Source organism: Vitis riparia, chromosome 5 (genome assembly GCF_004353265.1).
Source record: "Vitis riparia cultivar Riparia Gloire de Montpellier isolate 1030 chromosome 5, EGFV_Vit.rip_1.0, whole genome shotgun sequence".
In the NCBI taxonomy this organism is placed as follows: Eukaryota; Viridiplantae; Streptophyta; class Magnoliopsida; order Vitales; family Vitaceae; genus Vitis; species Vitis riparia.
The window spans coordinates 17,495,936-17,519,648 of record NC_048435.1 but is presented as its reverse complement, the minus strand read 5'-3'; the positions used below and the strand labels follow the sequence as shown (position 1 = coordinate 17,519,648).

Below are 23,713 nucleotides of genomic sequence, written 5' to 3'. Positions count from 1 at the left end.
GTTCAAAGATACAAGAAAAACTAGGATTGAACGGTACACTAAAGATATGCAAGTTTTGGAATAATGGTGCACTAAAAAATACTCTTCAAAGGCTCAAATATAATCAAGAAATATTTGGGAAGGTTTTGCTTATGAAACAATGAAGATTGAAGCCTTTTTATAGAAGAAAAAAGTCAAACTAGCCGTTGGGGGTTCGACCGGTTGAGGTTCAACCTTGACTAAGAAGAGAAGGTCATTGGGAGAGAGAGAAACTTTTTGGCCTCCCTCAACCGGTCCTCGACCGGACGAGCATAACCGGTCGACCGGTTGAACTGGTTGAACCATTTTTTTTAGCTCAACACTCAACCCTCTTCAACTTAAAACCTTTTAACACAAGTTTGAAAATCATTTAACACAAGGTTTTAGTTGAAAACATGAAATTATCCAATTCTTAAAATATTTAAAACAATATTACTTTTGGATGATTTTGGTGCATAAATAAAGAATGAAATGCATGAAAGTCCTAGTGTACCAACAACCTTACAAAGAGATCTTAAGAAGCTTTGGTCTTGAAAAACTCTTCTCTTTGAGGTGGTCTTTTTCTTCATGATTTCTCCTTAGCTTGATTTGTCTTTGGATTGCCACTTTGGAAGTCATCTTGCCTAATCACACTTGAAATATAATCATTAGTTCTAAACCTTGTTTTGTTATCATCAAAATCAAGATTAATCAAACCTTGATTTCACACATGTGAATGAGAGAACCAAATGCTAATTTAAAGTTTAGGGGAGAAGAATAGTCTTGTGTTGAAGAGAGATAAAAGAGGGGCAATTTTGTTGTTAAAAGGGGAGGTTAGTTTTGCAATATGGATGTTTTTTCCACCCATTTCAAAGAAAAGAGGAAAATGCAGAGGAAAGAGACTAGATAGAGAGGTTGTATTTAATTTTCAGAAAAAAAATCCGAGGGGAAGAAAATAGTGATAAAAGGTAGAAAAAAAAATTATAAATTATTTTAATATATTATTTTAAACCCATTTCAATTATTTATTAAAATATACTATTTTCTTAGGGTTTTTTTTTTTTTTTAAAACCAAGTATAGCATAAAGAATTTTTTATTTTTATTTTTTTAAAAAAAGAACAATCAATAACACCAGTGGTAGTGGAAGAGTGGGAAAAGGGCCTCATCTTGTCTATAAAGTAGATGAGTCAAATGATTCCCAGATTTCAGTGGGAGTTACCACTCCGCAAGATTATCTTTTAAAGAGGGAATTTCACAAACACCCTGAAATTTCTAGTTTTCTAAGGTTAACAACACAGAATAAAAGACAAATTCCAGAGAATCAAGATTCAAGGGGAATTTCTTAACCAATAACTCCCCTCCCTCCCAAATATTTTGCAATCTTAACAACATAACCTATACATATATATGGTCTATACCAATGCATACACTGCTCAAGACATATATTTACTACTTTACAACATTAACCCCACTATTTATGACAGAATTTTCCAGCAAAAAGCTCCCAATTTCCACTTCTTTTTCTTTCTTTTTTTTTTTTTTTTTTTTTTCTTCTGTTCTCTAGAACCAATTTTAACAAATTGATGTCAAAGGACAATCTCCTTGAAGACCCAGCTGCAACGCCTTCATGGCTGTGACTCTACTGTCAGGACTCAACCGAGCATTCCCATTGCATCCGCATCATCTTGATCACGATGCCTCAATTTCTGCATGCAAGAAAATAGAAAATGGCTCAGAAGACATACTATGTTCTCGGAGTCCCTGTCACTTGGTGTTTACTAAGATTTATCACACACACAGAAGAGAAGAGAAGAGGAGAAGAAAAAGAACCCCTGAATGAGAAACAATGAGAGAATATGCATATTTTGGTCAATTTGCCTTCATAAATGCCTGAATATGCAACAATCAAATAGCACAAGGCATTATATAAGCAGCACAATCCCATGGATCACAGGGGCATCATATTTTAGTTATCGAAACAATCTCCAGAAACCAATTTATTAAAAACATTCTCACAATTAAAAAAGCATACCAGTTAAGTCATCTATTCAACACAAGTGATAGGACTGTGTGCTCAATGCAAGTTCATGTCTGCCTAAAACTTGCCTGAGTATAGTGAAGAAGTGAAGTTTTCAACTTTAAGATCAGACAAATAAAAATCTTTGAAGCAGAAATCACTGCATTTTTAATTGTGGATGGCTTCCATTGCAGACTAATTAAATGAACATGAAACAATAATGCAGTACACACGAAAATGACATCACAACATAACTTAAAATGCCTCTTTCAGTTTTTAATTTATGTCAGGGCTATGGAAATATCATGCCAAATGAAAAAACAAAAAGAAACCGTGTCAATATTTAAGGACCAAATTGCAAAACCATGGGCAATTACACTCATTTCTTGGGCCTTGGCTCAGATTAAGTTGTGGTTAGGGGGTAGACCAGCAATTAATCTCCCAATTCCTTGCATACACACAGATTATACTTAGAATTTTGTTTGCAGAAGCAGGTTTGTTGAGGAATGCTGTTCCACAATTGAGTCAGTAATTGATTCCCATGCAAATGACCATCTAATCCATTCACTCAAGCCTAGAACACTTGCAGCTTGTATGCATACCCAAATATCTACACAAACTCTTCATTAGGCATCAATTAGGGCTGGAAAGTGACTTAGAAGCCTCTTTTGAATTCAACAAAATTTAAATGAATTCTTTGAAAAAATTTAAAAGTTGTGTTACAAACTGATTTTGCAAAATGGACCTGAAGAATGAGAAAACTGTCCTTTGATCTGTCCAATAAGCTCATGAAAGAGCAATTTGGACAAGATTTGATAAATCAAAAGAGAAATTTTCTCTGCATGGTTCAACCCACCTCAGATTGATTGAAGAGCCAATCTGGCAGTCTTTAGTACTGTTCAATTAAAATATTGCCTTATTTATTCTTGTCTAATTAGGCCTTTAATCCTATAAATATGAAACCTTAGAGAATTCATCAACATTTTTCTCATGCAAAAACTTAGAAAAATCTTTGGAGACTACTTTTCAAAAAGAAGTGTGTTACTAAAAATCTTCAGTGATATTTTTTAAAATGATACATGTCCTCGGAACCTTGCTCTTTTTCTTATCAGGTGTGACTCATGAAGAGTTGGCTTCTAGTGAACCTCCAGCAAATTTTTGATTGTTCACGTCAAAGGTCAAAGCATGGATTCTCACTCTCATTTAGTATGGAACCAAAAGATACACCGTCTCACTAAGATGGATTTTATCTGAAGGGCTAATACTTAGCCTTGTCTACCTAAAGAGGTGGAAAGAAGCATACTGAGAACTCAAATAAATGCTAAGTATTAGATCTCCACATCTCTTACACAACTTTAGAAAAGATACAAGCACTAAGGTTTTTAGGTGAAGCATACAATCATTTTAAATCAGGGATTTCAAAATAATACAAAATTGATACTCTTGAGTCATGATACATGAAAAGCTTTTGTTTTAACATTACCAGTAACATTAAAAGTAACAAATAAAATGAAAGCAGGAATAATGTATCATTATTGGGGCACCCTTAATGTTCTATTTAAAAGCTAAAGACCTGAGGCACCATCAGTAAAATACATGCATCCTTGTTTAATTGGAGCACTAATGTCTGGAGAATCAGAAAACACCCATACAAATCCTAATTAAAGGGAAACTGAGAAAGTAAACACCAGTTTGAGTGATGAGCACGCACCTTCTCCAAATAGCTGTTCAAATCGAGAAACAATGTGTTTTCCGTAAGTGTATTTCTTCAAAGCATGAGCATGAACTCTTATACGAACAAACAATGATTCCCGCTGATTATCAGTACAGATGTCAAGAATCTTCTGAATGACATAATTAGCAAATTGGTCTTTCATCATTATCTACAAAGGTAAAAAACAGAGAGAATGTTAGAACCCCCAAAACTGCATGATACCCAAAGTTCCATGAAAAGTAAATTGCACCATTATCTGCAACCATTGAATAAGTAGGTCACCCAAATATCAGTATGTCAACCTTAAGGAAAAGCTGGCTATGTAGATTTAAGATAACATCACATAAAGGCAGCACTGTCATTGGAGGTAAAAGAACTGTTTCTTATCCAACATACAGAAAACCAAAGATAAAAATGTCCGTCAATTAGAAACAAGCTGGATTTTATTCCCATAGCATGATAAATAAGGAGGCATCAGAACAAAACCCCTTAACAAGAGTGCCATTTCCATGGTCCACATCATGATAAATAAGGAGGCATCAGAACAAAACCCCTTAGCAAGAGTGCCATTTCCATGTTCCACATCACAATAAATAAGGAGGCATCAGAACAAAACCCCTTACAAGAGTGCCATTTCCATGGTCCACCCAATCAAATTAACTAGACTTGTAACTGAAGTTTTTTAAAAAGAAAAAGGATTAAAAAATGTACTATATCAGAGGATTAGCAACATGATCAATTATGATAATGACAATCTTCATAAAGATACATCATGCAAGGCTAAATAGAGTGTCAATATCAACACTAGGCAAAAAAGATATTAGAAAAGGTTCTAAAGTTTCCTGCAATAAGTTTGTGTAAGAGACAGGACCATCCCCAAATGATCCATATTGTAACCATTGTGGAACAATCTCAAAAACCCTTCCCCGGACCACCAAAATACCAGGGAATCTTTGATGAGGAAAATTTATTCTCCCCTGACGTTTTGTATGTTTGCTAAAAAGGTGGAACCAAAAAGAGGAAAATATCTACAAGAATATTTTCAGGTGAAAAATACAATTTCTAGGTTTTCCTACTGCTTGGGGCTTGGGGCTAGTCTGGTTAAAAAAAAAAAGGATCCTTTCTCATCTCGTATAAAAGTAGAGAAATAAATATCCAGATGGGACAAATCAAAAATGGATCAGGAATGGAAAGGGAAGGACAAATAGAATTAGGGATCTGAAGCCAATAAAAATATGATATAATGAATCCAAAGCCAGCATATTAAGATGACAACAGGCAGAGATTGGACCAGGTGCCAACAACCCAAACATGATCATGCGTCCCAAGAATATTGCAAAGAGTCAGGCAGGTCATCCTAATAGCTATAATGGTAGGTGCATAACCATATTAAAGAAAACAAAATACTAAAATGCTAAACAAGCCTTAACCATAAATATGCAATTTCAAACCAGAAAATACATTATTTCAATGCCCTGAACTTCATGTCAGATATAAAACACTGAACTTGAGATGAGTTTAGATCTGATTATTTCTGGCTTTCTTTGAATCAGGGGCTGAACCTAGTTAATCTAAAATGACTTTGATATTTTTCTAATGGATATTTTATTCTATTAAAATAATCATATTACTTCAATTTTGCAATATTTGGTTGGGTGGATGGCTTATAGATCACTTTCCAATAAGGGGCTAATTTTCATTGCTTACAAGTTACAAATAAGACCCTGGGTGCTATCCTATAATCAAGATTTTGTACATAGAATCAAAGAGAATGTTCTCTCTTTTTCTTTTTTTTTCCTCTCCCTATATTAAGTAAAAAACTATTAATTAACTTAAAAGTTTTCCTCAAACATATATAAACAAAACCTCAAATTCCTGGAAAAGATAATCTTCCCCAATTTTTCTAAGAAACAAAACGATGTCTGGGGGCCAACCCAGCTGATTCCAGCACTACTGAAAACATAGGTAAAAAGAAAATGTAAAAGAATGCTATTGAGAGAAGGTAAAGCAAGTGAAATAATATAAAAGAACTACTTGGATTGAGAAAGCTTGCAACAAATACTTCGTGAAATTTAAGTCATCCTTGATTAGATCAACTAAGTTTTTTGTTGTTAGGACATTCTCAACAATTATGAACCCAATATTTAAATTTATGCTTTGGATTTGACTTACCAATAAATTATCATTCCCTTCATTATGGCCAATGATCTCCTCAATCAAGAGTCCCCGTTCATTAACGTCACCATACTCCAAACATTTCTCAACAACATTTGATGCAAATTTATGCTGACTCAGTTGTACAATATGACCTTTCAGCTTGTTAATAATTTGGCTTCTTTCATGAGGCTTCCCTCTCTCCAATACATGCTGTGAGAAGCATAAGCAAGTATTCTGTCAGTAATAAACAGTTGAAACATAGAGTTTGCATTAAAAAGAAACTTCATGCATACAAAATAAATAAATAAATAAAAGTCCAACCCCAGAACGTAATTAGCAACAAACTTCACTCCTTATGCATAAAGTATATCAGGGATATGTGCGTACAGATATCTCCACAATCAGGTATGGTGTAAAATGTCATTTAAAATAAAAATAACAGCACATTTTTCTTTTCTTTTGTGTAAATATAATTTTTTGTTTTGATAGTATTATGTTAACAATGCTTAACAAAAAGTGCACTTGAGTATCCACAGTATATACAAAGGCACCAAAAGGTCTACTCCCACCCACTACATGGAGCTCAGTCAATCGATACAAGCCAACATGGGCAAAGAGCGGTTTCTTGAACCCACTTCAAAAAATTATACATGAATGATTGCTTGATAAGCTTTTTCTGTATTCTCAAATACACACCTATTTCTTTCCTTCCATATTGTCCAAAACAAGCATAAGGGAGAGCAACTCTCCAAGTTTTCTTCCTCTTTCTCCCAATGAAGGAGTCATGCCAACTTAGAAGGACCTTCTTTACCAAGGAGTGCATTACCCATTGAATACCAAATAAAGCGAAAATCAGTTACCACAAGATTACTGATTTTCAGCATAGGAGGATGTGATAAACTGTTTCTTCTTCCTCTTTACACTAATAGCATCTATTCGGCATCATCCATTCCCTCTCCTTTTAAGCTGGTCCATCATCAAAATCCTTCCCCATGTGGGCTCCCAAGCAAAAAGGCAGACCCTCAATGGATCCCAAGGGAAAGGAGGAGACCCAAATAAGAATAAAGACCAGAAAAGAACAGACACCATTAAGGAAATGAAAAGATGAAACAAGACAAAGATAAGAATTGGTCTTGATATATATATATCTGTATATTTGACAGGCCTTCATTTCTTTACTATATTATAAGGCTGAGATTCTATCCCTCCTTAATGGCTGCGCAGGCCAAAGCTTTTGGGCTTTCCAATTTTCTAGTGAAGAAAGATTCAGCCATTGTAATCTCCTAGTAACTAAGAAGGAAAGAGGCTCCTAAAGGTTTCATCAATGGCTTCCAAAAGAGGATAAAAAATTTTCGTATTTTCTGTAGAGGATTGTTTGCCTCATCAAATCATAAATAGTAAATCTTTGGTTTGTTCATGGATTGTTTTCGTTTCTTTCACATGCGTGCAGCTTGTATTACTTCTCTTTGTAGAGCTTTTCTTCTTATTTTATGACTAGATTTTGCCTGCTATGCAAGGATGTCTGGTCCCTCTTGACCATTTTGTTTAATAAAAATAGATTGGTTTTATTTTTGAATAAGAAAAAGGAGAAAAAGGGAAATCGAAAAGGCCAAAGATAACCCAATTTTATCCAGTAAAAGACCATAACCAAATTTGTAAATCTTCCTGGCAGAAAAATTTGTACTGATAATTGTACTCTGTTGATTCAGCCCTGTGAATCCAAGGTGCATAAGGGCAAAGAACATGAGGATGTGATTCCAAATGGAAAAACTCAAGTTGGAATATGACTAAGACCTTGTTTGATAACTGTTCTCAAACAATTCTGAAAAACAATTTTTGACAACAACTTTTGAAAATTGTTCTTTAAAGTTTCGTAAAATAAAAGTCTTTTCGGGAACCTAAAACATTTTTAATCTGTTTTTAATATTTTTAAATATATTTTAAAAATAATTTTTATATCTAGTGTTTTACTTTTGATCATTCTACATGTTTATATAATTATTTTTTAAAGCAGTTCTTAGAAAACAATTAAAAGATGTTTTCTAAAAATGCCTTATTTTTTATTTTTTAAGAACAAATAACAGAAAATGGTTTTCTGATTATCAAACGTGTTTTTGTGTTTTTTCTTTTTTCTACAAAACAAAAAAAATTGTTCTAAAAAACAGTTGCCAAACAAGGCCTAGAGCACTTAAATTGATATGATCAATAAGACAAACAAGTCAACAAGGCAGCAGCTTCTAAGATCAGCTGCACCAATATGATAACCTCTTCTTTGATCAGGAAACAGAAAAAATCATAGAGAAGAACAAATACATGAAAGAATGAGATAACCTTCAATCAAACATAAAAGGTGTTAATTATCTATTACCGTCAACCAACCATTGTTGTCCCAGAGTGATGATGTTGCTCCATTATTTATAGGTGAGGATGAAAATATCAGTTTTCATGGATATATCAACAATTCGATTTTACAGATATATTAAGAAAAATCAATGAAAATTTCGACAAAAAATGTTGGTGGAACAAAAATTAATCAAAACTCATAGATGTTTGGAATACTCCAAAAAATGATAGAAAAAACAATAAAGATCAATTACAAATGCAAGGACCTTGGTTCAAGCCTTGCTCTTTGAATCTAGTTTAAGTGATTTTTTAAACAGTGTAAGTAAACAATCCCACATTGACAAATTGAAGAAAAACAAAGTTTTGTTTAATAGATGGTGGCCCCCCTCAACTGCTGTAATGAAGAGCGTGGACTTGTTGGGCTCGGTGGGCTGACTGGGCTTCCCCTGGCCCAACGTGTGCAACTAAAAAATTTCCACATTTAAACCCCCATTGAAAAAGGTGTTGATGAGTCACCGATAAAGTTGCCAACAATACAAAAAATCAGTGTAATATCAGTAAATCAGCGAAAAATGAGAGAGAATTTGAAAAATTGGAAGAGCGAGATATCTGTCCTAGTTGTCCTGTAGGTGCCATCCGATACCCCAAATATTGGTGACATATCTTAGAAAAATCATGACATTTCAATCCTTGTTTATACGGAACAATGGCAAAACTTTGAATCTTTCTCATCTCTAGGACATAAGCAGTGAAGCTCTGAACAGGGTGGTTGTTATCATAGATCAAACATTAATTCATGTTTGTAAGACATCGTTTTCCAAAGGCAAAAGCAAGACCAGACACAGAAAAATTTCCTTAAGGAACTTCTTTACACAATTTTTTTTCCCAATATGATTCTTTACACAAAAACTCATGCAGGGAACAATTTAGATCCATGTTTATAGGGCTGACTCAAAGAAAGGTATTTCATCATGCTGCCCTAGGCTTCATTTTATTTTCTCTTAATTTTTCCTTAAAATTTTGCCGGTTCTTTTCAACATTACCTAAAAGCACAGATCCTAGATATTTCATGTATGTCACTCAATTCAGAAACCCATTAATTATCATTATGTGTGTTCACTTCATAACTTGGCAATCTGAAATTTTGTGGTAAGGCAGCCAAGCTACAAACACCAATTCCTGTCCCCATCAAAATCAAAACAAGATTTCAAAATATCGAAATTTCACAAAGAAGATTCAATTGGTACAATTCCTAGTAATCAAAACAAGATCTCAAACTATTCAAATTTCATGAAAAAAAATAATAATTGGCAAACTGCCTAATAGATCCAAGATGATATTCTAAAAATTCAAGTATTAAACAATGGCAATAAATAAATTCAACCCAAAAAAAAAATCCTCCAGTTTATATTTCCTATTCAACCAAAAAGTTTGAGATAATGTTACAACCTCTAAGGTGGATTTGCTCGTCTGTTTGAGAGTTTGACCAGGACCAAAGTCTATCCTGCTGTTAAACATTTCTAAAATTTATGTAATATGCTAAGAACCTTGAACTCAACAGACCAAAAATTTGACACAACTATTTTTAGTAAGTTTATGAACCCTTTTTACAATTCTGCTTGATCCAGGGTCATACAATCTTGTAATTCATAAACCATTCTCTGCACAAGTTCTTCCCTTTCGCCTTCAATTTGGACAACAGCATTTTCTCTCCTGAAAAATATTTCTATAATTGAAGATAAAATACTTTATGCAAACATGGAAATATGGGTAATCTTCTTTTCTTCAGCGAGGATGAGTATCTTCTCTTTCTCTCCTCTTTATTGGGTCTTTTGGAATGATCTAATTTCCCCCTCATAGAAGTAAATTGATTGATAGTGAGACTTCAAGACAGATATGGATTTGTAATCATTCCTAGCTGGAGCTTTAGCTAGTTTCTATTTTTTGATAGGAAACAACAATTAATATATTGATAGAAAAAGAATTACAAAAGAAGGATGAGGAATCCTCCCTCCAAAGATAAAACTAAACAACACAATAAAAGAACAAGAAACTACACTATGAAAACTACGAGCAAGCTCTCTTGGCTAGACCATCCCGTTGAAACTACACATTGCAAGCCAATCTAGTTGTAACACGTTAAGGGGAATGCCCTTAAAAACCACGGAACAAAAAGCCCAAAGAGAAGCAAGAAAATGAATGGAATCCCAAAGATTTTCTTAATTCCTATCTATGTCCTTAAATATCCTAGCATTTCTTTCCCGCCACACAACCCAAATTAAAGCAATACACGCATTTTGCCACAGAACTATCCCTCCCTTGGAAGTGCCAAAACCTTTATAATTGATGAACATCATGTCTGAAATGCTTTTCGAAGGAACCCAATCCATCTTGGCTAGCTGAAATAGTCTGTGTCACAACCCCATCGTCAAAGAACAATGTAGGAAAAGATGATCTGTTGTTTCTCCGTACTTCATGCACAACTTACAAATGTCAGGACTAAGAGCTTTGTAGGGTCTTCTCAATTGTAGCAAGTCATTAGTATTTACCTTCTTATGTGCCACTAACCAGACAAAAGACTTGACTTTGAAAGGGACTTGAGAATTCCATACAAACTTAGTAGGGAAAAGAGGAGATAAATCAGGTATTTGGGACAAGGCTATAAAGAAAGACTTAACTGTAAACAATCCTGAAGAAGATAAAGACCAGGATCTCGCATCTGAGCCGAAGTGGATAAATGCATACAGTCAAGAGATTGCATGAGACATTCTAGATCTTCTATCTCTGAATCGGAAAGGTTACAACAAAAATTAAAGTTCCAAGAGAAAGGGCGAGCAGAACCGAGAATTGAAGAAATAGGGATATTTTTATCCGTGACTACTCTAAATAGTCTTGGATATTGTGATCTCAAAGGCTAGTCCCCCCACCACAAATCTTCCCAAAAGCGAATTCTTTCCCCTACCACAAATCGAGTATACTTTGAAAAATCTTGAAAGACTTGTGCAATAGCCCTTCAAGGACAACGATGTGACCATCTGACTAAAGTGTTGGCATCCTAACCATTTGAATGTGTCCCATAAATGCTTAGAATGACCTGATGTCACAGAGTTGTACCCTCCCTAGGATACCTCCACAACCACTTCCCTAAAAGAGCGAGATTCCTTAAAGAAATATTCCCAAACTCCAATCCCCCTTTTGCCCTCGGCTTACACACTACGTCCCAAGTAACAAGATGATATCTTTTACCTTCCCCAACCCCTGACCAAAGAAAATCCCTTTGCAATCTCTCAATTTTTGCAGCCACTGAAGCGGAAATCTTAAACAGGGATAGAAAGTAGTTAGGAATGTGGGAAAGGCATGAGTGGATAAGAGTTATCCTACCACCGAAAGATAAATAAGTCTTTTGCCACCCGTCTAATCTCCTAGAGGTTCTCTCAATCACTGGATCGCAGAATCCGCAAGCAATTGGATTCCCTCCCAAAGGTAGACCCAAGTAGAATATAGGCCAATTAGAAGCCTTGCAGTCAAGCAACAAGGCTAACCTAGAAAGATGATTCTGATCAAGGTAGTTTAGCTAGTATTCTATTGTTTCCCACTTTCATCTCTTTCATGTGTAAATCTTCCCTCCTTTATGCTAAAGTATAAAGAAATATGGAATTATTTTGAGGATTCAAGACAAAGGAACCCAAAGCACAAATTTGAATCAGATGCATGAATAGCCATTAAGCATAGGATGCAACATTTTTTTTTTTAACAAGAAACAGGGAAATACAGGAATAAAAGCATAGGATAAAATCTTGAGAGACAAAAACATAGGGAAAAAGGAAGAGCAACAGATGCATCCAAAAATGAAGAAAGAAAAAGCACCAACCTGAGTAACATAATTGCCATACTGATCCTGAGCAAGGGAACAGATAGATTCCAGGATCTCATCCACAATAAATTGGCTTTGTAATTCATCCGTACAATGTTCTAGAACTCTCTATTACAAACCAAAAACATGAAGCAACTTCAGATTATATAAGCATTTAAGCAAAACAAAAGATCAATGCACACGACAAAAGAAAAAGGAGCACACACCACTCTGCTAAAGTTTATATTACCTGAATGACACGGCAACCATAAGGATGTGTAGAAAGTGTTGCAACATGACTACGAAAAGCAGAGATAATGAATCCAATTTTCTCTGTTGGAACACTCTCAATGCACTTCTGTATTACATGATTTCCATTTTGGTCACGGACACATCTCATAACATGTCCATCCAGCTCACGGACAAGAAGTGTTTTCTGTTCAAGCTCAATAACATCAAGTGCCTGCATCATGAATCCAGCACATAACAGACTTATTTCAATGAGAAAAGAGTCAGTTTAAAAAATAATTAATCCCTTTTTTATTAACAAAATGGCCTTTTCAAATTCTATAAGAAGCCAAAAATATCATGCATGTAATTTTCCATTTCAATGAGAGAATCTGAAATTAATTAAAAAAATTAGGCATTTTAAAAAAATACATTCCTCTGTATAAAAAAATAAAAAATAAAATGCTTTGATCAGCTGGCAGAGTTTGTGCGGGGAAAAAATGAGGAAGGTCTGAAACACTGCCCCTCAGTTTATTTTGGCACATTTGGAAGGAACAAAACTGGAGAATTAGATGGTATTTAACTAGAGCATAATTGGAGAGTCAGGTACTTTAAGATTTGGCAGGAATTTTTTTTTTTTTGATAAGTAAACACACAGAAAAATATTATATATAAAGAGAGAAAAAGGCGCCTAAAGGCCGACCCAAAGCATACAAAAAATAAAGAACAAAAAAGAAGAAGAGATACAAAAAATCTCATCAGCCCTCATCTAGGACCCAACCAATCAAAAAAAAAATTGATTAAAGGTAAAAGTCTTTCATCTATAACCGACTTAGACCAACACCAAAAATTACATGCAAAAGAGTTTTTCCTCCTTTGAATTGAAAACTCCTCATTTTCAAAAGCAATTATGTCTTTCCTTCTAAATCGACCAAAAAAGACATAATGAGGTTGCCATCCACACCTTTCTATGCTTCTTGCCCATGAAGGAACCATGCCAACCAAGAAGGATATCTCTAACCAAGAACGGAAGGACCCATGTCACACCAAAAAGAGCAAAAAAAAACTCCCATAAAACCCTTGCCTTGGTGCAATGAATTAGAATATGATCAATAGACTCCTCTTCCACACAACAAAGGAAACATGTATTAGCTAAGGATCACCCCCTCCTTTTTAGTTGATCCAAGGTTAACACCTTTCCCCAAGAAGCTTCCCAAGAAAAAAAAAACCCACTTTAGTAGGAACACAAGGGCTCTAAATGATGCTCTTTGGAAACGGTACTGCACTTCTACAATCAAAAGCACTATAGAGAGATTTAACAAAAAAGTTCCTGTCCTTAGTCTCTTTCCAAATCACCCTATCCTCCAAATTAGTGTCTAGCCTCTTTCCTTGAATTGTCAATAATAACCTCTCTACCTCCTCCACCTCCCAAACATTGAAGGGCCTAGAGAACCTAGGATTCCAACCCCCTTCCTCACCCGTTGAGTCCCACAACTCCACTAACCATGCCTTTTTAGAAGCCGCTAAGACATACATGGAGGGGAAAGAATCACAAAGAGCATCGTTCCCGCACCATATATCCTTCGAAAATCTTACTCTTCTACCATTCCCCATAGAGAAAACAATTTTGTTTTTGTATTAAAGACCTTTCCTTCCTAATTTCCTTCCAAAACCCCACACCAAACCCCTCCCTCACATATCAGGTACGCCACCCCCCCTTCTTCCTCCTCAAACTTCCTACGAATAACTTGCTTCCAAAGAGTCTCCCTTTCAAAGTGTCAGTTCCACTTACACAAAAGGGTCCCTATTGAGAGTAGAAAGACATCTACTGTTATTGATCTTGTCCAAAAACATTTTATTTTTCTCAATCTATTTGTCAAATTTTGGAATATAGTTATAAACCTTTTTGGAAAAGATATTAAGATATACATACCCAAAAAAACAAAAAACAAAAAAAAAAAACCCTTCATTTTCATGAGAACAATTCACCCAAGAACAATGTATGTTGAGAAAAATAAAATGACAAGGATTGTACAAGATCAAAAGTTCTGCCAAAACTGAAAAGTCCTAACTCCAAATTATCAGTTAGGAGTCAAATTCCAAAAATGAATTAGGAAGGATTTTGAAAACTTTAAGAACATGAAAAGAGCGCCTTGAACAACACATTTAATCAGCAGGCCCAGGCTGTGATGTATTAAAATAAGTATGTGCGCACAACCAACATGTAATCGCAAGACCAAAACAAAGGTTAAAGCACCAAATTTCAAATGAATTTCATAATGTTTAACTAGTTGAATCATTACATGTCTCAATATCCATAGCATCCCATTCCAATACTTAAAACCATGATTGTCCCCCCTCAGTATCTTATTGCAGCAGAATAACAACTTTGCCACATCATTACACATCTGCTCACCCGGTAGCCATTATATTCTATTAATGAGAAAACTAGGCATGCCAAAGGGCATATCATGCAAATAAAGATAAAACAATTTCCCATAAGCATATGACAACATCTCAAAACTCCCAGAGTTGATTGAAAAGAAACAATAATTTTTACCAGAAAATGTAGTCATACCCACACAATCATGCAGCTAATGCACATGCAAGCACCCAACACAGCCAACATATTGTTGCTAGATGCTACAAATAAGCATAGTGAGAACCATACATACCTTTTGAATTACACGACAACCATACATCTGCAAACTTAAAGGCAAAATCTGGCCTGCAAGTTGACTTGCCAGCTCCTTCCTCTGCTCAGGGTTTCCATGTTCAAAAAACTGGACACACCGAAGACAAGCAAAAAAAATGTAATGAAGTAATTAAGAGAGCCTAAACAGGCAAAAACATATATATATATAAAATAACTTTACATATTCTGAAAATGTACCTTTTGAATAACATAGTTACCAAAAACATCAGTCATTAATTTGGAAGCATGTGGGAGTACTTCTTTAAATACAGATGCCTTCTCTTCAACACTACAATTTTCCAATTTCTGTTGAATGAAGCGGCTTCCATGTTGATCAGCACTGAAGTTGAAATACAAGATGATCTAATTTTCAGATACAATGAAATATAACAATTATAGTAGGGAAAAAAAATTAAACTATGCATAGATCTTGCCTGAATTCAACAATATGCCCTGCAATATCAGATAGCTCAAATCTTCGACCTTTTCCGGATTTCAACTCTTCAAGAAAAGAATGTGTTTTTGGGTCATCATATCCTCTTTGACCTTGCCATCCAGAAAATATGCCTACATTTTTGCCAGAACCAGGAGGATACCTTATTTCATTTCTCCCTCCAGGAAGACAGGTCACACCTGCTGGGCTTCTTGGTAAAACTGGACTAGCAAGAGGTGAGGTTGGGAATTGCATCAACATACCCATGTTTGTTGGGCTTCCATGATAATTAGGACTTGCAATGCCCCCTCTTCTATGGTTCAGATTAGTTAGGCCCCCACTTCTCTGATGTTGGAGTTTCTTGTCAACAGAGCAAGAAGCAACATCAGACTCTCTGTGTGTCTCAAAAGCACTGACCTGGCTCCCAATAACACCACCTCTAGATACCAGTGGATCAAATTGACCTGAAACACTATATACATCCCCAAAAGGCTGTTGAAAGTATTGCATATAAAGAGGATCAGCAAAAGAAGGCTGTGGCGCATATCCAAGCTGTCCATAGAACTTGTTTAAATGTTGCATATCAACTGCTTGGGTGATGCTTTCCCCGGTTGAAACAGCAGAAGTTTGAGCATTAAAGCTGGGGCCCACAGTGTTATCGAAAGCCAAGGGAATAGCACCATGAGGAGGGTATCCAGCTACAAATGGAGGAAGAACTGCAGTATTCAAAGCAAATCCACCAAAACTGTACTGTGGAGAAAATAAACCTGGAGGTTGCAGATTGGGGTAAAATGGATTTGCTGAAGTCATATAAGCTGCTGCAGTTGCATAGAGTGGAGGTGTGAATCCAGATGACTGAAGCACAGGCTGTGCCTCAGTTGAAAACTTGGAGGAACCATGGAGATATTGATCCATGTTAATGTTTGAATGGTTTGTTCCTTGAAAAACCGTTTGAGACTTGGCACCTTGAACTTGAAATGAATTGCCCTGTTGTTGATGTACCTGGTGTTGCAGCCAGTTTTTCTGACGGTTGTGGTGCCAATCTTCTTGGTTTTTTTTGTTCCCTGAATTTGGCAGACTAGATGTATTACTATCCTTCATTTTAGATTCAGTACTGACAAAATCTGAAACAGTAATACCACCAATTAAGACATCATCCTCTAAATGGACATCTAAATTGTGGGCATCTCGTTCAATAAGAGCTGGTGAGGGAGGTGTGCTGCCAGTACCGTCAAGAGACAATGAGTTTGATACAGGGGCAATTGCAGGATTAGCATTTGATGATGGTCCCAAATTATCTGTGACCAGAGTAGATGCAACTAAATTTGATGTGCCGACAGAGGAATCATGCAAGGAGCTGCTATCTGCATCATGTTCAACTGTTTTCCCTGGTGATCCATGTATTAAGGAGCGAGACTGATTATATACAGGCGATGGAGTTCTGGGGAAATCATCCTGCAAATTTGAGACAACCATAATAAGGTGAATAGTTACAACAAGCAAGTAAAAGGGAACAAAGCTAGAAGCAACTACTGCTTACCATAAATTGATTCTAGAATTTTCCTTATTAATAACTCTGAATGAATTGTGGAACAAATTATGCATTTGCAACAAGGGATTAACTTGAATTAACTCTGCCACATACAGATGATTTGTAATGCATCTCCCAGTGGATGCCATTCTTGAAAAGGGGCTTACTTTTTTTGAGGGTGAATAAGCACAGGGTGGTGGTGACTTGTTTGACATTCCCAATGAAACTTATAGTGTACTGGAGCATTATGGTTCATCAGTTCATGAATGGAGAAATAAGCATCCCACTAAATAAAATGGAAAAGTAACAATTCAATTACCTGTATCAAATCGACTGAACTTCTATGCTGGCCTGCCAGGAAAGCTGCATCCTGTCCAGACCAGAATGCACTGCTTTGGTCTTCCCAATCATCAGAAGGTTTTTGAGGTGATCTGTCATCCTCAGACTCTTCCTTGTGGGTAGAAAGGGTACCTTGAGACAAACGGAGCGATCTGCCACCACTGTCATCTAAAGAAGTTAATCCCCGACTATTTCCAAAACTACCAATATGCCGTACCAGACGCCTGTTCTCCCATGAGATTAGAGGTGGAGGAAGTCTAGGATTCAAGTTGATTTTGGAACAGTAATATGCTAAATAAGCAGGGTCAGCACGTAACTGCTCCTCAGGCTCACAGTTTTCAATTAAACTGTTTAGATTTGCATACCTTGCATTCAAGCTGGAGTTCTGTGGGGACATAAGGTTTTCTATGGCAGCAAAAGAACCTTCCATGCTTGGCGGAGCACTCCCACTTCGATTAGGGGCAACATCCCTCCCATTGCCAAAAAACCTATGGTCCGTCAGAAGCAAGCTCAACTCTTCTGCAGCCATGCTAGAGGATGATGGTGCAAAGGTTGCAGTCTCCTTAGGAGACGGCCATTTTCCACTTGTTTCCAACATTCTAATGGGACTCTCAGTAGCCATCTTTCTAGAAGATTGATGTTGACCTTTTTTCTGTTTTGCAAAGAATTTTACATAGCCTTCTAAGAATCAGCTGCATGACAGGCCAAATGGCAAGCTCATAAAAATCTATTGGAAAGAGATTCATGATAAACTAATGATATCACACTTATGATTAGATAATCATCCAAAATGCAGAGATATGCTTGAAAGTGAAAACCTAATCAAAACAAGAATTATACCAGCCTGAAATAGGTAAACCCAACATTTTTTAAAATTGAATGTCTATAGAATCTATAGAATCCTTACAAGAATTGACTAAAAGAGAATGTATAATTTCCTTGAAGGATCTCTAAATTCTTCCCTTTCATGTGTAATACCCTTCTCATATCTTATCAAAACATAAAAAAGGAACAACAAATAATAAAATAAAAATGAAATAAAATAAACACTTAAAGAAATCATTTCAAAATGCAACAACCACATACTATACATCATCCACAACAGAGTCTCAAACCATATCCTTAATACAATCCAAATTGAGTCATGAACAGAGAGATACATAATCACTTCAGCATCAAAAGAAACATAAAAACAAAGATGCTAACATCGGCATGCTAAAAACCTCAGCAAATGAAACATTCTCAAATCCATCAAAAACTCAAAATAATATCCACAAAACAAGATCTTACTGTTTTAATCAACCTCCACAGCTTAAAACATATTTCATGCCACTTATTTCAGCAATAAAGCCCTCCAAGATTGGACATTTCAACATTCTGAGATCATGCTAAAACTCATTCTAAAATACTTATATTGGATTAAAGTATACAGCTGTTTGATTCTATTCTTTTAGAAAAATTTCCTGTTCTTCGCTCTTTTTTTTTTTTTCTTTTTGGATAGGTACCTGTTCTTCGCTCTTAGAGATCAGATAAACAGGAAACAAATTTTTAAAAAAGAAATGTTTTATATTTTTGGAAAGCTTTGAAAACTCAGTCAAATAATTTTTAAAGCATGATAAAATGATGTGCTCTCAAGACTGTTCCTTGTTCTCTTAGAAGTGTTCTGTCTTCTCATAAACCTATTCTTTCAAACTGTAGCCAGAAATGGAAACCACACAGGCGCTAGATTTCAGCAGCCTCCTTCACTCAACAACAATTGGAAACACTGCTCTTCTGAAGCACTTTGGCTATAAGCCTGATAAAAAATAAAATAAAGAAAAAGATAGTTGTTTTATGTTCCATGCATATCAGAACCCTTTCAAAATATTAAAATAAAACCTTAATGCTCCATTTGGCAGCTGAGAAACAATAGGAAAAGAAAAGAAAAGAAAGAAATCAAATTTTTCTTTGGATGGACTGATAAAGATGATTATTTAGCACAAAATAATCCAACGTTTGAAGGCTTTATAAATGTCGAATTTATAAAAGTGAAAAGGCTCTTACATCATTTGAAATTTTAATTCAATGTTGAATTAAATTAAATTGTTTCATTAGTAGTTCTTACACTCTTATAATGGCATTCTTTCTAGATGCGTGCACACATACAAACATATAATATTGGATTGTATGTTATATCTCTGTATATACTCTTAATTAGCCAAAAAGAAAACATGATTGTCATAAACGGTTTCAGAAACCCACATTAAAAAGGCATATGTTGGACAAGTAAATCCAATAAAGATCCTAATTTCAATTTGCACAAAGGGTTGACAGCTGGCCATACTTGAAATTATGTTTAGAGGATTTGATTATCATCATAATTTAGTATTTTACAAAGATCTTATCCAATTTAGCACCTCTATCTTGGAGGTTAATACTTTTTACAAACTCTTTGAAGGATTCTATTTAATAAATTTCATACATAATGAAATTATATTAGATTGGAATTCATGTAAGGAGGAGGTAGATTGCTTGTCTTATTGGGGGCTTTAAAGATATTGAACAAGGGCATGGCAAATTGCATTTTATCTTACATAACTAAATCAAATGGTAATGAGATAGTATTTCTGTGCACTACAAACTTTTGAAATAAATAAATAAATAAACTAACAAATAAGATAGAAAAAAAAAAGAATTAAAAAAAAAAAAAAGCTAAATCTAAATGTCAGACTGAGGAAAAGTGGTATGCCTGATTTCCCCTTGGATCCAGATCTTCTCAATTTGGTGAATTTATTATCCAAATTTTGGAAAGTTGTGATTTTGAAGTGAGCCAATAGTGGAAGCTAAACAATCATTGTCTATATATATATATATTCTCCAAAAAATCCAACCCATTCCCATGCACGAAACTAATATAATCAACTTCTCATTACCCATTACAGACTGAAAAAACAGATCACCTTTCCACAAACAAACAATCAAGAACCATTAGATTAACCCATGACCAAAAAAAAAAAAACCAATATCCACCTCCATCTAACAAAAAAGAAGAGGGAAAACACATCAATCAAAATTGTGAATCAGAGAAATAAGTACCATCAGAGTTGAAGAAGCAGACTTTGTTTGTAGTGGAAGAGAATTTCATCAATCATTTTAAGGAGAGATAATGTTAAAAAAATAAAAAATAAAAAAAATCTTAAGAAGAAACACTGAGTTGGAGTCTTCAAAGGAAAAATGCACTATTAAGTGTCACATGTTTTGCATTCCATGTTCGGTTACTAAAATCCATTTGCATAGATCAAACACACTAAATGGATTGTAGGGATTTTTTTTCATGTTTTAATTTTCAGCAATTATGATTAACTTTTTATCAAAAAAAAACATATTCATTAAAACTAAGAGATTACAAGAGACGGATGAGAAATCCCTCCTTAAGTAACAACACTTGATCAAAAAGAAAAAAAGAAAAGAATTTCAGCACTCATGATTATTAAAACAACACCTTAGTCAAAGAAGGTGAGCTTCTTATCTTCTGAAGACCAAGACAACATAAAATATAAAACTCAGGGAAAAAAAATATTTGCTCTGTTTTCTTGTATAAAGCATAATATAACTAACCCATTTCCAACACTAATGACACAGAGAAACCACAAAATTCCCGGAGAGCTTAAAGTGTGTGCAGAATTGTACACAAAACCCTTCCTTTTTAACCCTGGTTGAACTTTTTACAACTAAATAAACATTAAAAAAATGGTATTGCCCAGATAAAAATAACCCTTTTGGTTGCTCAGAAAATGTGAGAACAAGAATAAAACATGCAAATAAGCTCCAAAATTTATGCTATCTTTTTCTTCCCCTCAGTTATCTCAGCAACCAAACAAAGAACTTATATCAACCAGATAAACTGTTTGGTTTCCCAGAAAATGTAAGATTACTCAAAAAGAAAGCTCCAAAATCCTTCTTTTTTGGGTGTCTCCCTCACTTTCCCAGAAACCAAACAAACAACTGATCAAAGCTCAGCCTAAATCCATTTTTTCTAATAAAACACCAATTTCAAACATGGAGACTCAACACAGAAAAAAATAAATAAAATAAAATAAGACCAGGCTTCATGCAAATGTAAGAACAAGAGTAATTTTATTTTCTTCTCCCCTCACTTCTCTCACAGATCAAACAACAACCAATCAAACCACTGCATATCCTTATATATATTTCCAATAATAATACCAATTAAAACTCCATGCAAAATGTAAGAACATACGCTCCAAAACTTATTTTGTTTTCTTCTCTCCTCACTTATCCCAAAAACCTAACAACTGTTCAAACACCACATAAATCTCAATATATTTTCCAATGATGATACTAATTCCAAACACAAAGAAATGAGAAGGAAAAAAAAAAATCAAACTTTATTCAAAATCTAAGAACAAGAATAAGCTCCACATTCTCATTCTATTTTCTTCTCTCCCTCAGTTTCCTCAGCAACTGAACAAACAACTGATCAAATTTCACCATATATAGTGTTTTCCTATTACAATTCCAGTTCCAAACACAGAAATGAAGAAATGAAATTTCAAAGTCTGTGCAAATAAGAATAAGCTCTAAAATTCGTTTCTAATTTCTAATCTCCTTGGGTTTTCCCGGAAACCAAACAAAACTTGGAGAAATGAAAAGAAAAAACCTTCAACCTTCATGCAAAAATTCAATAGCAAGAGTAAGCTCCAAAATTTTATTCTGTTTTCTTCTCTCCCTCACTTTTCTTAGCAACCAAACACTCTGATCGGGCCGCACCAGAAATCCGCCTTTTCTAATAATAAATTCAAATCCCGAAGACACAGATGAAAAAATAAAAACCCAATTCAAACTTAATGCAATATGTAACAACCAGAACAATCCCCAAAATTTCATACTGTTTTCTTCCCCCGCTTTTGCCATAAACAGCTGATCATACCGCACAAAAAACCCTTACATGTTTTATAATAACAGTTCCAGTTGCAAACATAGTGAAACAAAAAAGAAAAACTCAATTCACACTCCACACGAAATGTCGGAACAAGAATAAGCTCCAAATTTTCATTCTCATGAACCAAACGAACAACTGTACGAACCCCACCACAACCCCTTCTTTTCTAATAACAACCCCAATTCCGAACACAAACAAACCCAAAAAAGGCAAAATAAATAAAACAAAAAGAAAACAAACAAAACACGCAGAAGAAAAGAAAAAAGAGAGAGAGGGAGAGAAAGAGAGACCCAATTTGGACTTCATGCATGCAACACGAATAAAAGCATGAGCAAATTGAAACCCTAGCTAAGGTTGATGATGGAGCAAGGAAGGAAAGACCCTTACAAGATATTTTCAGAAACTGAGGAAGATTCACTGTTGCAAACCCTAGATGTTTCTATATAGAGAGGGAAAGGAGAGAAGAGAGAGGAGGGAGTATTTGGACTAAATAAATAAATGGTTTGAGAGAGAGGAAAGAGAGAGTGTGGTTGTGGGTTTTGAAGGTTTCTATAAAAACTAAAAAGGCATAAAGGCACTCATACCTGACAAGGCCCTTTTCCTTCTTATTTTGCCATGTTTTGTCTTTGGGATTGTGGAGGAAAATAGCATTTGCCATTTATTTATGCCCTACTGTTTCAACTGGGCTTGTTGCCATTTTGGTTGGAACTTGGAACATACTCCACTTCTCCTCGTTGTCATTTTGGGAGGGGTGACATGCAAAATTTGGTAAAAGGCTATGTTTGTTTTCCCGGAAAATCCCAAATAAAATCATTCAGTCATGTGATGAAGATTGAAGATGGAGACGCATGAGTAGTAATAATTTTCCAAAGCTAGTTGTACGAGTAATAATTAAATATAAAACTATTGTGATTGGGAAACTTGTCTAACCCCAACTGCATTGCCCATCAATACCTATTTTTGGTTGCTAGGACACTTGATTATTTGATTCTATACCATATCTGTCAATTTTTCTAGAATCCTCACATGGCCCTTATACACCCTAATATTGCTGGATCTCTCAATTTCATCTCACTCAGTCATTATGACTCATTATCACAATTTGATCTTACTCCTCTTTTTTTGTTTTGTTTTTTGTGTTTTTTTTTTCTTCTGTCATTAATAGAGATCTCCTCCAAAAAACCCATTCCCTATACACTTCTTGTTTGTCACCATCGTTTCCAAAAATTCATACAACTTTCAAATAGCTTTTAACATATGAAATTTATGTTTAAAAAAATCGTGGAAAGTATGTTTAGAGTCGGAAAAATAATTTTTTTATTTTAAAAAACATAAAACAATTTTTTAAATAAATTTTAAAATTTATTTAATAATAATTTTAGAAAACACTTATAATTTTTTTAACACTTCCGAGAATTTTAGGAATCTCGGGGATTATGTGTGCATTGTCATGACAAGAATTT

The 23,713-nt window shown here is 34.9% G+C and overlaps 1 protein-coding gene across 4 annotated transcripts; it reads right to left on the bottom strand.

Annotated features, from left to right (window-relative positions):
- Window positions 1–1,229: 1,229 nt before the first annotated feature.
- Window positions 1,230–22,908, bottom strand: LOC117914291 (pumilio homolog 6, chloroplastic-like). 4 transcript variants are annotated; one of them, XM_034829558.1, is made up of 11 exons: window positions 22,638–22,798; window positions 17,289–18,000; window positions 16,668–16,893; window positions 15,440–16,502; window positions 15,204–15,345; window positions 14,986–15,093; window positions 12,333–12,545; window positions 12,101–12,211; window positions 5,902–6,096; window positions 3,727–3,898; window positions 1,230–1,704 (listed from the first exon to the last, which is right to left on the bottom strand). In XM_034829558.1, exons 2-11 carry the CDS (start codon window positions 17,928–17,930, stop codon window positions 1,688–1,690), a joined length of 2,889 nt encoding a protein of 962 aa, XP_034685449.1. In that variant the 5' UTR covers window positions 17,931–18,000; window positions 22,638–22,798; the 3' UTR covers window positions 1,230–1,687. The 4 variants fall into 4 exon arrangements, with proteins under 4 accessions (XP_034685449.1, XP_034685450.1, XP_034685448.1 ...); XM_034829559.1 differs by having other exon boundaries at window positions 15,440–16,893; window positions 17,289–17,469; window positions 17,674–18,000; window positions 22,638–22,797; XM_034829557.1 differs by lacking the exon at window positions 22,638–22,798 and adding an exon at window positions 22,835–22,908 and having other exon boundaries at window positions 15,440–16,893.
- Window positions 22,909–23,713: the final 805 nt, after the last annotated feature.